This window comes from Sarcophilus harrisii, chromosome 4, assembly GCF_902635505.1.
Source record: "Sarcophilus harrisii chromosome 4, mSarHar1.11, whole genome shotgun sequence".
NCBI classification, from domain to species: Eukaryota; Metazoa; Chordata; class Mammalia; order Dasyuromorphia; family Dasyuridae; genus Sarcophilus; species Sarcophilus harrisii.
In genome coordinates this window covers 102485799-102500707 of record NC_045429.1, presented here as the reverse complement: position 1 = coordinate 102500707, position 14909 = coordinate 102485799, and the positions used below count along the sequence as shown (strand labels likewise).

At 39.3% G+C, this 14909-nt stretch overlaps 1 protein-coding gene across 1 annotated transcript in view; it reads left to right on the top strand.

Moving 5' to 3' along the window:
• PLXNA2 (plexin A2) overlaps nt 1-14909 on the top strand; it is a 311446-nt gene that overhangs the window by 191927 nt on the left and 104610 nt on the right. Inside the window, exon 5 of the mRNA XM_012547852.3 lies at nt 12094-12194. Coding sequence (XP_012403306.1) covers nt 12094-12194 — 101 coding nt within the window. The remainder of the gene's footprint in view (nt 1-12093; nt 12195-14909) is intronic.

Genomic DNA, 14909 nt, shown 5'->3' with positions numbered 1-14909 from the left:
AGGAAATGATTAGATAACTAGATAAATGATAGTTATAAAGATCAGGGTTTCTTAAATTTTTTTCCATTTGTGACCATGGGGGAATTTTTACACAACTCTGGATATTTAGATATATAAAATAGGTATGCAAATCAAACAATTACTGATAAATCATTAAGAAATTGATTTTAAAATAATTCCTTGATTTACTTATGATTTTATTATTTATTAAAGATGAAAGCAAATTTGTTTACTAATGAGATAGATGTGCTTGTTTATTTTTACATAAAGAATTAAATCTTGCCAGAATACTTGTTACTACAAGATGTAAAACATTCAGAACCCTTTTACTGTTGCCAATTTTTTTGCGACCCCCACATTTCATTATGCAGCCCCATATGGGATCACAACCCACAGTTTAAGAAGCTTTGATATAGATGATAGATATGGAGAATTGAGTTGTGCTTTATTATGTGCCAGGGACTGTACTAAATTCTTCAAGAGATAGAAATAAAAGGAATCAACACAGCCCTTGCCCTCAAGAAATTTATACCCTAAAGGGAGAAGAAAAAAATAAATATATAGCCAGTTGTTGGAAGACATAGGGAAGGAGAGAGGGGAAGACCACAGACCTTTTAGGGCCGTAGTGAAGATAAAGTCCAGAAGTGAGATGGAGACTTAGGTCACCTATTAGAGTCATTCAGAGATCAATATAAACAGTTACCAGTGGAAAAAAAATTATAGAATCCCAATAATCATCATTTAATTAGATTTAGAAAAAACACATTCCACATATTATCCCATTTGATCCTCATGACAACCCAGTGAGGTTAGTACTATAGCAATAAATGTGCCCATTTTACAGATGAGGAAACTGAGACCAACAGGTCCAGGGTTACACAGTTGATAACTGTCTGAGGTCAGATTTGAACTCAGGAAGCAGCCTGGTGCTCTATGGCACCCCTTAGGGGCCCCAAACATCCTGATCTTTTAGAACCAAAAGTCACCAACTAACATAATGTAATGCTCGTGCCAAAAAAAAAAAAAATCTTTAAAAGACCTAGTTTTACTTCGACCTTTGCCTATGAAGAAAACCAAGGATCAGATAAGGGAAATGATAAATATCCACTGAATTGAGTTGCCCATGTTCACAATATCAAGTAATTGGGGAAAGGAGGGTCAAGTAGGCTGGAATTTAAGGACCTGCTGTATACCAGGTACTGGGCAAAACACCAGGGACTTAAAGAAAGGCAGACACAGTCCCTACACCCACGGAGTTCACATTCTAGTGGGGAGACCACAAGCAAACAATTCTGTACAGATAATATAGAGAGAGGGCAAAAAGGGATATCTCAGAGGGAAGACACTAAGAGTAACGTGGGTCTTTTGCTGAGACTTAAAATTACTTAGCTACATACATGGTGCTGGGTCTGGAGTCAGGAAGACCAGAGTTCAAATACCACCCCAGACACCTACTAGCTGTGTGATCTTAGGGACATCATTTAACCCTGCCTCAGTTTCCTCATCTGTAAAACGAGCTGGAGAAGGAGATGGCAAACCATTGGCCAAATGGGATCACATACAGTCCGACAGGACTGAATAACCAAAAAAAAATTATCCAAGAGATAAAAAATGAGGAGGGAGAGAGTTCCAGTTGGTGAAAGTTCTAGGAGTTGGGAGATGGAGGGTTTTATTCAAGGAACCACCAAGGATTGTGTCCTAGGATCACACAGTATGTAGAGAAAGTATTAAGTACCTGAAATGGGATTCTAAATCAATTGGATTGTAAAAAGGGAGAAAAGGGGAAAGGAAAAGTTGGGGAGGAGAGATGGCTAACTTAGCCGGTTTACCAAATTTGTTTTAGGGCAAAACATCTGCCTCCCGGCACTAATTGTCACCTGGCCTCTCCCAGTTTCCCCTTTCCCCCGATCCCCAGGGCAAGAAATAGGATCCTGTTGATCTGGCCAACTGTAGAGTCAGATCCGTACCGGCTGTGCCAGTCCGTGACATGCCCCACTGTTCACTCTGTGATATCTCCGGGAGGCAGGGGATGAGCATGGGGACAGGTGTACCATCTGGCAAGACTGCGGAATGGATTCCTGTACAGCAGGAGGATTAAATGCTTAGCCGCTCGGGGCTCTGAAAGGCCGGGGGAAGTGCTCTGTTTCCCCTCACAGAATGCAAGAATTTGAGAGTGGGAAGAGCTTTCAGTGTGATCCTCTAATCCAAAACATACACTATAAAGAGTAGTTCCTATAGCATCTCTGATGAGTTTAGTGGATAGGACACCAGAAATGGAGTCAGGAACAGCTGGATTCAGTTCCCACCTCAGATATTTGCTCACTCTGTGATTCTGGGCAAGTCACCTAACTTATCTTCAATTTTTTTAATCTGTAAAAGGAGATTGGACTCAGTGGCCCCTAAGGTTTGTTCCGCCCCCCTCCCCCCATATCTCAATTTATGATCCATTGATCCTAAGAGGTCTTGAAATCTCTGTTGAAAGTGCCTGAGGCAGCCTGACTCTACCGGATGGGGAGTTTATATTGTTAGAAAGTTTTTCCCCCTGACTCAAGTCTGAATTTGCCTCTTTCTGACTTCCACCCATCTCTCCCAGATCTGCCCTGTGGGGCCAAACAGAGCAATTTAATCCCTCTTCCACTTGGCAATATCTTCCTTGCCTCTTTCTCCCTCCTGTGGGATTGCAAAGGAGCCCAGCAAGCATTTTTTGCCTCACAGAGTGCCTAGGCAAGGCATTTTCCAGAGCCAGCCATGGACCACATCCAGATTTCTTCAGGTTGCTTGCAATCCTCATGCACGCTGAGATATTTGTGAGCTAATATATGGCACCACATCTCTGTTGTGGGTTAACTTCCTTCATGGTCAATGACCTGCTTGTATGTGGTACTGTGACTGTGGTGGGCTACTGGTCAAAGACCTGGCAAACTTCTTTGCTTCCAAACTAGTTACTCTTCTCATTGTCCAAGCCCGGGTACAAATTATTGTTGTTTAATTACCTACAACTTTTTGTGACCCTACAGACCATATTCTTGGCAACGATACTAGAATGGTTTGCCATTTTTTTCTCCAGTGATTAAGACAAACAAAATTTAAGTGATTTGCCCAGGATCACACAGCTAGTAAATATCTGAGGCCAGATTTAAACTCCCTTCTATCGAGCCACCTAAGCTGCCTCCCAGGTACAAATTTACATACTGATGCTCTAAGCCACGGTGTTTTGTTCTCTGAAGTTTGCCTACACAAATCAACTGCCGCAGAACTGAAAGACGGAATCGTGTATTAGGTCTCAGCTCCAAAAGTCTAACTATTCTGTGCATCTAATTCAGAGTTCTTAAACTTTTTCCATTCATGACCCTTTTCGCCCAAGATATTTTTACACAACTCAGGTATACAGGTTCAGAAAATGGGCATACAAATCAAACATTTGCTAATAATAAATCATAATTTCATGACCCCCATGGCATCCCATATGGGGTTGCAACCCACAATTTAAGAAACTCTGGAATAGCTAACGTGCCTACCTATTAGAATAGGAGCTGTTGATTTTTTTTTTTTTTTATTTAATAGCCTTTTATTTACAGGATATATACATGGGTAACTTTACAGGATTAACAATTGCCAAACCTCTTGTTCCAATTTTTCACCTCTTACCCCCCCCACCCCCTCCCCTAGATGGCAGGATGACCAGTAGATGTTAAATATATTAAAATATAAATTAGATACACAATAAGTATACATGACCAAAACGTTATTTTGCTGTACAAAAAGAATCAGACTCTGAAATATTGTACAATTAGCTTGTGAAGGAAATCAAAAATGCAGGTGTGCATAAATATAGGGATTGGGAATTCAATGTAATGGTTTTTAGTCATCTCCCAGAGTTCTTTTTCTGGGCATAGCTAGTTCAGTTCATTACTGCTCCATTAGAAATGATTTGGTTGATCTCGTTGCTGAGGATGGCCTGGTCCATCAGAACTGGTCATCATATAGTATTGTTGTTGAAGTATATAATGATCTCCTGGTCCTGCTCATTTCACTCAGCATCAGTTCGTGTAAGTCTCTCCAGGCCTTTCTGAAATCATCCTGTTGGTCATTTCTTACAGAACAGTAATATTCCATAATATTCATATACCACAATTTATTCAGCCATTCTCCAACTGATGGACATCCATTCAGTTTCCAGTTTCTAGCCACTACAAAAAGGGCTGCCACAAACATTCGTGCACATACAGGTCCCTTTCCCTTCTTTATAATCTCTTTGGGATATAATCCCAGTAGTAACACTGCTGGATCAAAGGGTATGCACAGTTTGATAACTTTTTGAGCATAGTTCCAAACTACTCTCCAAAATGGTTGGATTCGTTCACAACTCCACCAACAATGCATCAATGTCCCAGTTTTCCCGCATCCCCTCCAACAATCATCATTATTTTTTCCTGTCATCTTAGCCGAGCTGTTGATTTTTTTTAAAAAAATCATGGACCCTTTTGGCATCAAGGTGACATTTAGATCCTTTCTCAGAAGACTGTTTTTAAATGCACACTACACAAAGGAAACAGATGTATTGAAATGTAGTTATAAAAATGTTTTTGATTCATAGACTCCAGATAAAGAATCCTTGGTGTAAAAGCAAGGTAGTATATGATGCATTGGAGCTGGAGTTCATGGGATTTCAGCTTGAAAAGACTTTATTGTTGCTGCTATTGTTTACTGGACCACGCTTTCTCAGCAAGGCTCACAGAGAGATGCTCTCAAAGGTCCCTTCCAGATCCTGGTCCTACAATTCTTGGCCAGAAAAGAAGGGAGATGTTTGTTCTTCCTAAAAATGCCAGGGCTTCTATTGAGTCCCAGCAATCAACTATCCAAAAATCTCTTTAACTATGCAGAGCCTGGCATCCTGTGAGCACCCCAGGGGTTCCGGGTAAAAAGTCAGGGAGGGAGGTAAAATGTACATTCTTTTCCTTTCCTCACCTCTATACAATCATAAACCTAGTTGAATTCAAAACAAAAAAGGCACTGGAGACCCGGATCCCTAAGGCCAAGAGAGCCAAGAAAGCAGCCAGAGTCACCTTTAATTAAGAGCATTTCTTATGTAAATCACTTAATAGGACAGTTATAGTCATCGGAGGCATAATTACAAAACATAAGATCATGCAGAAAAGAATGCATGGGGGTCAGAGTGGAATCCAGTCGAAAGAGCATATGTAATACAACCCCAGGGGAAAGGAGGGGGTTGGATGGGAGTGGGGGTTAGGATATGGCCATTCTTTCCTGAGCGTAGGACCCTTTACATAATTCCCATGCCTGTTCCCCTCCGCCTCACATCCCAATGTTGGAGGAGCTAGGAGAGCCTGGGGCATAATTAAAATGCAATAATAATAAACAAACACTAATTAGAGAGTCATACATTGTTCTATTAAACTCTGAATCAGCCCTGACAGAACATCTCTTCACAATGGAAAACTTTCAAGAGAAAACTAATGAGGAGGTTGAACTAGATGATCTCTAAGATAGTAATAATAGATAGCATTTATACAATGCTTGTAGATTTATAAAGTTCTTTGCAAATATCTTCTACAACTACCCAGGATAGGAGTTTATTATTATCTCTACTTTTTAACAGGTTATATAATTTTACAGGTTATTACCTCCATTTTTTTTTTTTTAACAGATGAGACAAATAGTAATCAAGTGACCGGGATACCATTTTTTGTCACTGTGAAGGCAGGTTTTGAACTCCCATCTTTCCCATTCTTTCCTCTGTTCACTTAGCTGCCCCAGATCCCTTTTACCTCTAAATTCTAAAGTATTATGGTCTCTTCTTCCTCCAGATCTGTGAACAAGCTTCTTCCCTTCTCTCTTCACCAGGTCAAAGGATAGATGGCAGGATTACAAACCCTGAGAATTCAAAGTTACTCTGGCCCTAACTCCAGAGATATGAATCTGACTTTCAGACGTCCAAATAATAGGTCAGGTTCTCATGGATTATGAAGTACTGACTTCAAGTACTCTTCAGTCCTTCTGAAAGTCAGTTTAACTGTTGTACTTTTATGAGGTAGAAATTTATTAGAGTTACTTCTCTTAGCTTAAGGTAGTAAAGTTTTCAGGGCTGGGAAGAGATACTACCAGCAATGGTTGACATCCAGGAAGACTCAGTTTCCCTTTATGGCCAAATCCTTTTTCAAAGTCATTTCTCTTTCACTTCTGTATGTAGTTAACTGGCTGAAATCAGTATGGCAGCCTGTGTTCTGTGTTCAGTCCTTCTTCATTTCTAACTTTGAGAATCTTTCTCTCCCTTCAAGTCTCAAGCTCCCTGCCATCTCTTCCTCCTATTCCACAGAGGAAAATGTTTTCTCTCCTTAGATTTTCAGAGAATACTTTGAACAGACTGTCTTTTTACTTTCCATTCTATACTAACCTAGAGTCTATTTGTCACTCCTTGAAGACAGGAACTGTGGCATTTTTCATCCTCAAATTCCAAGAATTTAGCCAAGTGTCTTGCCCATAATGTTGTACAGTTGTTTCAGCCATGTCTGATTCTAACTCCATTTCCAGTTTTCTTGGCAAAGATACTGGACTGGTTTGCCATTTCCTTCTCCAGCTCATTTTACAGATGAGGAAACTGAGGCAAACAGGATTAAGTGACTAGTAAATGTCATAGGCCAGATTTGAACTAGGGAAGCTAGGTCTTCCTATTTCTACCAGCCACTCTATCCACTGTACCACTTAGCAGTCCTTGCCCATCATAGGCACATAATAAATATTTCAATTGAATTGAATTTCTAATAGCCCAAATCAAAAGTTTTGAGAGACTAGGTGCTTTATAAACCTTAGTAAAATCAACTCATATTTATAAAATGCTTTTAAGGTGGCAAAATGTTTTCTCACTATCCTATTGTTATGCAGATATATATATATGTGTGTGTGTATGGTTATAGGTACAAGAATATATATATAGTTATAGTTATAGTTATAGTTATAGTTATAGTTATAGTTATAGTTACAGATACAGAAAAGTTGAGCAATTTGCCCAGATCAGATTCTAGACTTGGAGCAAAATCTTCCAGCTCTAAGACCACTATGCCTTTCCCTTATACTATATATAGAAAAGCAACGCACTTTGTATTTTTCAAAATATATTTCTTCCCCATAGTAAAGGGAAGAGCATCTTTAGGGAGAGGTCAATTCAACTAAGTTCCCTCACTACACCTGATAAGTTGCCCGTTTCACACTTTGCTCTTCAAACTATGTTTTAAAAAATAAAAGGCGGAGGGCCCAGGAAACAAGAAAAATAATTGTGCTATTGGTTTCATGTTTAGAGAGGAAGAGGGTTCTCACTATCTCCATGGCACTTGGCTTGAAAGTGGGCTTTGTTGCTGGAGACACTGCTCCCTTTCAGGGGCTTATTTCCCAGCTGCTGAGAGCCGGGCTGTGTTTTGACGGTCGGGGTGAATGCAATGCAGACAGTTGTTTTAGTTTCCAGCCAGATGCAGACATCACTCAACGAGGAGCCCGAAACCCAAGAAAGAGAGTCTGGGCACTGGGCTGCTGCCATCACTGCCTAGAGTGGAGGGCTGGCTGGAGGGGGCTGGGCAGAAGGAGACCAGGCAGTCAGGGTAACAGATATCCTACTGTAGGATACAGAGTGAAGACAGGACCTAGAGGAGGCAAACCAGGGAAGAACCTCAGCATGCACTTGTCACAAGGCTGGTCTTTGGGGAGGCATGAAAAGCAGGAGGAGGGAAGGAGTGATGGTGAAACATTATATTTTAACACAGAAGGTTATGTAAAACAAAAATATGGATAAGTACAAGAAAGGGCTTTGGTAAAAAGAATCATAGAATTTTTGGAAAGGATGGGGTAAAAAGCCCAGCTTCCCAATTAGAGGCAAGAATCCACTTTCCCTGTACTGGGAAGACATTTAGACTTTGAATCAGAACTGGGCTTGATTCCAGCTCCATTACTAACTCTGTTAACCATAAACAAATTATTCTATTGCTTTGGATCTCAACTACCTCAGATGTAAAATGGGTTTAATATTATTTGGAATAGTTATATCATGATGTTATTGTGAGGACAGAGTTTTGTCTCCCACAAGGCACAATTCTATTTAAAACAATGGATGGGGGGAATTTTGCAAGCCTTTTCTTTTTCTAAGATTATAACTATAATTCAACATAATTGGTTTTCTTTGTAATCTTATGTGTTTTATGCATTGAAAAATAGTATTTGGGGGCAGTTAGGTGATGCAATGGATAGATAATTGGATCTGGAGGCAGGAATACAGAGTTCAAATCATGTCTCAAATATTTCCTATCCGGGCAGCTGGGTTGCACAGTGGATAGAGTACTAGCCCTGAAGTCAGGAAGACCTGAGTTCAAATTTGGCCTCAGACACTTAACTCCAATTGCCTTAGGGAAAAAAATAGTATTTTGAGAAATCCAGTCTATCATAGTGCCAAAGAGAGCCACGACCAAAAAAAAATTGCTCATTATCCAATTCTTCATGACTTTTTGGGGTTTTCTTGGGGAGATACTGAAATGATTTGCCATTTCCTTCTCCAGCTCATTTTACAGATGAGGAAACTGAGGCAAACTGACTTGTGACTTGCTCCCATGGTTACAGTCAGAAAGTATCTGAGGCTAGATTTGAACTCATGAAAGGAAATATTCCTGATTCCCAACTTAGTACGCTTATCTACTATATCACCTAGCCACTCTCACCAGAGAGATTAAGAATCTCTAATTTAAAGTAATCTTGTTTTGTAGAAGAATGGCTTCCATATGAGGAGTTTAAGTAATGATCAACCAATTGGAGAGTCAGAAAATGGTCAATACACCCTTCCCATGAGTTTATCGCTAACATAATCACACCTTCCCTTATTCTCCAACAGTTCCCTACTATGCAATTCTCTCTCGTCTATGCAAGGGGTCAGCCTATCTCCTCCCTTGTGACCCAGGTAGGCCCCTCAGAGAAGTTATTAAGTAATTCATGATGAGATCACCCACAGTAGTCATTGGGAACCCCCTCTCCACTCCCATCCCTGGGACCTCACCTCAACTCTGGACATAACAAGAGCACCCCAAAAGTCCGGCTTTCCCTATTTTCATTTTGGGTAGGGTAGAGTAAGTGCAACTGAGGCATGGATGACTTGTAGTTAGGAACAAAGATCTCACTCCATTATTTCTTCCCAAAATCCCCTACTCTTCCACAATAGGCAGTTATCATCAAGGGTACTTCAAGTCACTCAAGTGACTCATTCTCCCACAATTATTTATCCAATCAATTGCTTCAATGCCTAGCATCTATTCCTTTCTCATTACCTATGGCCTTTGGCCAGATCTTTATCAACCTGCTGCAATGATCTCCCAATTGGTTTTCCTGCCTTAGGTTTCTTCCCATTCCAATCTATCCTCCATCTAGCTGTATTTTCTTAAAATTCAAGTCTGATCATGTCACTCTCCCTGATTAATAAACTCTATTGCTCCCTATTGACTGTAGCATCAAATGCCATTTCATGTTCAGGTAGCATGGTGGATAGAAAGCTAGATTTGAAGTGAGGAAAACCTGAGTTACTCCTTAAGAAAGTTGGCTAGGTTGAGGCAGCCACAGGGATATTCAGCTATGAAAATGTCTTAAGAGCATTTTTAATTTAAAAATGTCTAAACCAATTGCCAATTTATGTTGATAGAAGTTTCCACACAGGAGCTCCCTATACCAATCAAATCCAGGTCCAAAATTACTACCCCCATCCCCTAAAAAGTTTGTATTAGCTTTCTTTTAAAAAGTCATAGTACATCATTGCCTCACTTTGAGTTTATGGTTCACTCCAGATATTTTTCTCATGAATTGCTAATAAGCCAGGACTCTCCTGTATTTATGTAATTGATTTTTTAAAAATCACAAATATAGATATATATATATCCTTGCTCATTGTTAATAATTCACATATATCCAATACTTTAAGATTTGAAAATGCTTTCTTCATAATAAAATCTATGTCTATTCTTTTAAGTGACCATCATAGAGGGCTTATAGTTACCCAATATACTCTTCCAGTATCTCTTTGTGAACAATCAGGTATATTACGTTGCACTGGAAAAACCACACATCTAACCTGGTAGCTTTCTAATTATTTCTACTATGCCTATAGCTCAAAGACATCAAAATAAGAAGAAAATCACCCATATGGACAGAAATATCTATAACAGTTTGTTCTGTTATATGGCAAAGAACTAGCAACAAAGGGAGGAGGGGTATACATTCTCCAAATTGGAGAATGTTTCAACAAATTATTTTTATGAACATATTGAAATATTAATATGCCATAAAAATAACAAAAGGGATAGTTTTAGAAAAACATGAATATACTTGTATGGACTGGTGCAAAGTGAAGTGAACAGAATTAGGAGAATAATTTATACAACAACGCAATAATATTATAAAGAAAACTTGGAAAAATTTAAGAAATTTGATCATTGCAATGACCAGCTGAGATTTCAGAAGACTGATGATAAAGCAGGTTACCCACTTTCTGGCAGAGATGTGATGGACTCAAGGTTCAGAGTGAGACATACTTTTTCTTGGTCAGAGATAGGGTGGAAATTTACTTTGTTTAACTATGAATATGTATTAGTTGTTGGTTAATTTGGGTGTTTTTTTCTTTTTTCAGTGGGAACAGAAAGTAAAAAGAGCAGAGCCCATGAACCATAAAATAAAAGAAGACTATTAAAACAATTTTTAATTCACAGAAAGGACAGAGGAAAGGAAACACAGACAAGAAGGATAGTTTTGAAAGTTTCAGGCAAAATTTATTAAAGGACAAGCTATACAGAGCAGAAATTTATCTGGTGTGCCCAATTTTCTATTTCATTTTACATGTAAAAAGAAATTCTCATTTTATTTTGGCTTTATCAAGTTCACAACAAAATAATATAAAACAGAATAAATCTATTTCCTTTTTCCCTCATCCCAAACAAAAGAATTTATCTTTTATGTTACATGTTTATTCTGTAACATGTTACATGTTATGTTTATGTCACATGTTTATTTATTATATACAGAATACTGTATAAACAGTATTCTGTTTATACATGTTGTTATTATGTAACATGTTTATTATGTTACATGTTTATACAGTACAGATAGAGACTGATAAGTCCTAACATGAAAAATAAAAATGAACCAGTCTCCAAAATATGTGCCTCAACCTACCATCCCACTTACCTTTGCTCTTCCAAGTGGATAGCCTGGGTGAAAGAATAACAGGCATTACTCTTATGATCATTTGCCCAACCCTTCCTTGTTGCTACTCCCTTTGGGTAACAGATGAAGTGAAGTGAATCTGTGCTTTTCTACAATCCAGGGAGAAAATAAGGAAACTGATCTCTCCAATGGGGGTAGAGATGGGTTCTGACTCCACAGATTTTCATTCTCCTCAAAGAGACAAGACTCAGTCAGACAAACAGCTTCCTCATGGGTGGGGATGTTCCCCCTTTCCCAGACTTTTCAAAGACTGGGAGATTTACTAGAGAGGCTGAATGCATAGATCAGAAAATGGGATAATTGGATCCAGGTGGTATATTTTGTAGAATGTAAAGAGATTGTGCCATACTCTGAATATTATTTGATGGGACAAGTTTTCCCTCCCTCTCTTTTTTCTGTTTTCTGTGCAAGCAGGATGTCTCACCCCAAGCCCAGCTGACAGCTCTTCAGAGATGAGTTTGTCACTCACTAGCCTTTCAGCAGATTTAACCATTTTTCCAGCTCTAGCCCACTGGCATAAATAGCTAACTCTTTGGGGGATTTTAAAGGCTGGCAAGAGGAGATTAAAGAGTTCTGTTTGCATCTCTCTAAGAGGTAGGAGTACCTAACCCATAGTAGGCAACAAATTTATCTCTGCCTTGAAAATAGCCACTGGCCTAGTTGAATTGACTGAGGCAGAACACCTGTTGGACAAAGAGGAATGATGTCATTCATTCCACTCCTGCTGTACTCTCCTTCCCATAGGGGGGAAGTGTGGGTGGTTAAGGATAAATTGTTTAGACTGATCCACAAGACTGATTCTCCCCATGCTCTTTTCCATTTCTTTACTAGGTTTCCAGGGTCCCAGTAGAATCCTGTGAACAGTATACGACATGTGGGGAGTGCCTGAGTTCAGGGGACCCTCACTGTGGCTGGTGCGCCTTGCACAACATGTAAGTCTGGGGAGTCCTGGGTAATTACAACTCATATTTACATAGAATCTTACAGTATACAAAGGGTTTTCCTGGTACTTGAGAGCACACATATTTGTATTCCCATTTTATAGGTGAGGAAAGTGAGATTCAGAGAAGGTAAGTTCTTTGCCCCAGATCACACAGCTTCTTTAATGGCAGAGCCAGGATTTGTGACTGAATAGTAATCTTTTATTTTACACAGGGAATCAAGCACAAATGTCTTTTGTGGAGCTGTGCTTGATGGGGAGAAAGAAATGAGATCTTCTTTCCCTAGCTGGTGAAATTAATAGTGGATAGAATATAGATAAGGGTAGTTCCAGGAAATATGACATGAGACTCCTTCCTGTTTGTCCATCTCTCCATTGTTCTCCATCTTGTTCTAGAATCTATCACTATCAGAAGCCTAAGAACTGATATCATACAGAGTCATGCTAATACAAAATACCCCTAAAATAGGAAAAATTGAGTCCCTCTTCCTCTACTTTGTTCTTTTCCCCAACTGCTCCAAAGTCAGACCTGTGTCCCTAAGCGAGAGTTAGGAACAAAGGAAAGGGCTCCATGATGAAACTATAGTGTTCCCTTAATAAATAGCTGACATTTATGTAGCTCTTCGTGATTTGCAAAGTTCTTTGCGTGGCATCTCATTTGATAGTGACATCAATCCTGTGAAGTAGATGCTATTATTATCACATTAAAAAAAAAAAAAAGAAGTATGATTTTACTGGCAAAGGAAATTCCTGTCAAGGATGGCTCCTATTTAGCATTCAAAGCCCTCCCAAATCTAGCCACCTTCTACCTTTTCAGTCTTTTCACACTTTACTCCCTAACACATAGATTCAGGGACACGGGCTTCTTGACTGGTCCACCACATGAAGATGCTCCATTTATTTCAGAGTCTTTTCTCTGGCTGTCCCCCATTCTTAGAATGCTTTCCTTTCTCTGCTCCCTCTCCTTTAGTCCCACTACAGAGTGCCTTCCCCAACCTCTCTTAATCTCAGTACCTTCTCTCTTGTTAATTATTTCCTATTTATGCTGTATACAGCTTGTTTTGTCTATATTTCTTTGCACATTAGATTGTAAACTCCTTAAGGACAGGGATATCTTCCCCCCCCCCTTTTTATATCCCTAGCACTTAGCATAGTGCCTCACATATAATAGATGCTTAATAAATGTTTTTTTACTGATTGACAATGGTGCTTCACCACTTTGCCTTAGAGAGTTGTACAGGGCTCTGAGAAGTTAAATGATCAACATAGGATCACAGTTCAGAGGTGAGACTTAAATCAAAGTTGTTTTTTTTTCCTTTTCATTCCAAGACAGGGTTTATCACTTTATAAAACTGCCCCCATTTTACAGATGAACAAACCTATAGAAAGGGAAGTTAAATGATTTACCTAGAGTCGTACAACTTTTAAGTATCTGAGAAGGGATTTGAACCCTGGGTGTCCTAACTCCACATTTAACATTCTAAGACATCTCCTGTCTGTTTAGAGTAACTAGTAGGTAGCACAGTGGATGGAGTGCTATATCTACTCTGGAAGACCTGAGTTCAAATCCAGCCTCTGATATATCAGCTATGTGATCCTGGACAAGTCACTTAATTGCTGTCTGCCTCAGTTTCCTCATCTGTAAAATGGAGATAATAAAAGTATTTACCTCAAAGGATTGTTGTGAGAAACAAATGAGATGATAATTATAAAGTGCTCAAATATAGTGAATGATATATATATATATATGATGCTATATAAAATATTATAAGTGGTATATATACATACACATACACACATGTACACACACACATGCTACCTAATATTTGAGTGTTGGATCCTGCTTTGAGATGACTCAGGGTGGCAAAAATAAGACAGGTATATGTGTATATGTACATATATATATATTTTATATTATAAGTAGTATGTACACACACACACACACACACACACACACACATATATACATACACATAAGCTACCTAATATATTAGAGTGTTCAATCCTACTCTGAGGCAACCCAAGGTGGTAGGAAGAAGACGGGTGTATATGCATAATATATAAAATATTATAAGTTGTATATACACACACACACACATATATATATATATACGTATACACACACACACATGCTACTTATATTAGTGTTCAATTCTACTCTGAGGCAGCCCAAGGTGGTAGAAAAGCGGCAGGCCTATATATATAATATTATAAGTTACATATACATACACGTGTACACACACACATATACTACCTAATGTATTAGTATTCAGTCCTGCTTTGAGGCAGCCCAAGATGGTAGAAGGAAGGCAGTAAGGAGCTCTTTGGGTTTAGACGACAGATCTGTCCCCGAGCAGCCGTGTGCGTCAATCACTCTGTGCCTCAGTTTCCCTGTGTGAGAGACAGGAATGACCACCCTGCCTACCTCACCGGCTGCCCTAATGGTGAAGTGCTTTGAAAAGCATAAAGTGCTATACAAATGCAAGAGCTGACCTTTGGAAGACCCTTCCAGCCCTGGTACTCTATAATTCAAAGGGGCTGGCATCTCCTCCCGCCTGTGCCTGGATACCGACAATGAAATAGTCCGAGTCTGAAAGAAGGAGTCCTATAAAAATGCAGGACCGCTGCCTTTCTGGCCACGGCACTCTAACTCCAAGAAGAGCTCGGGAGGCAAAAGAAAGAGGAAAAAGCCCGAGAGGCTGCTCAC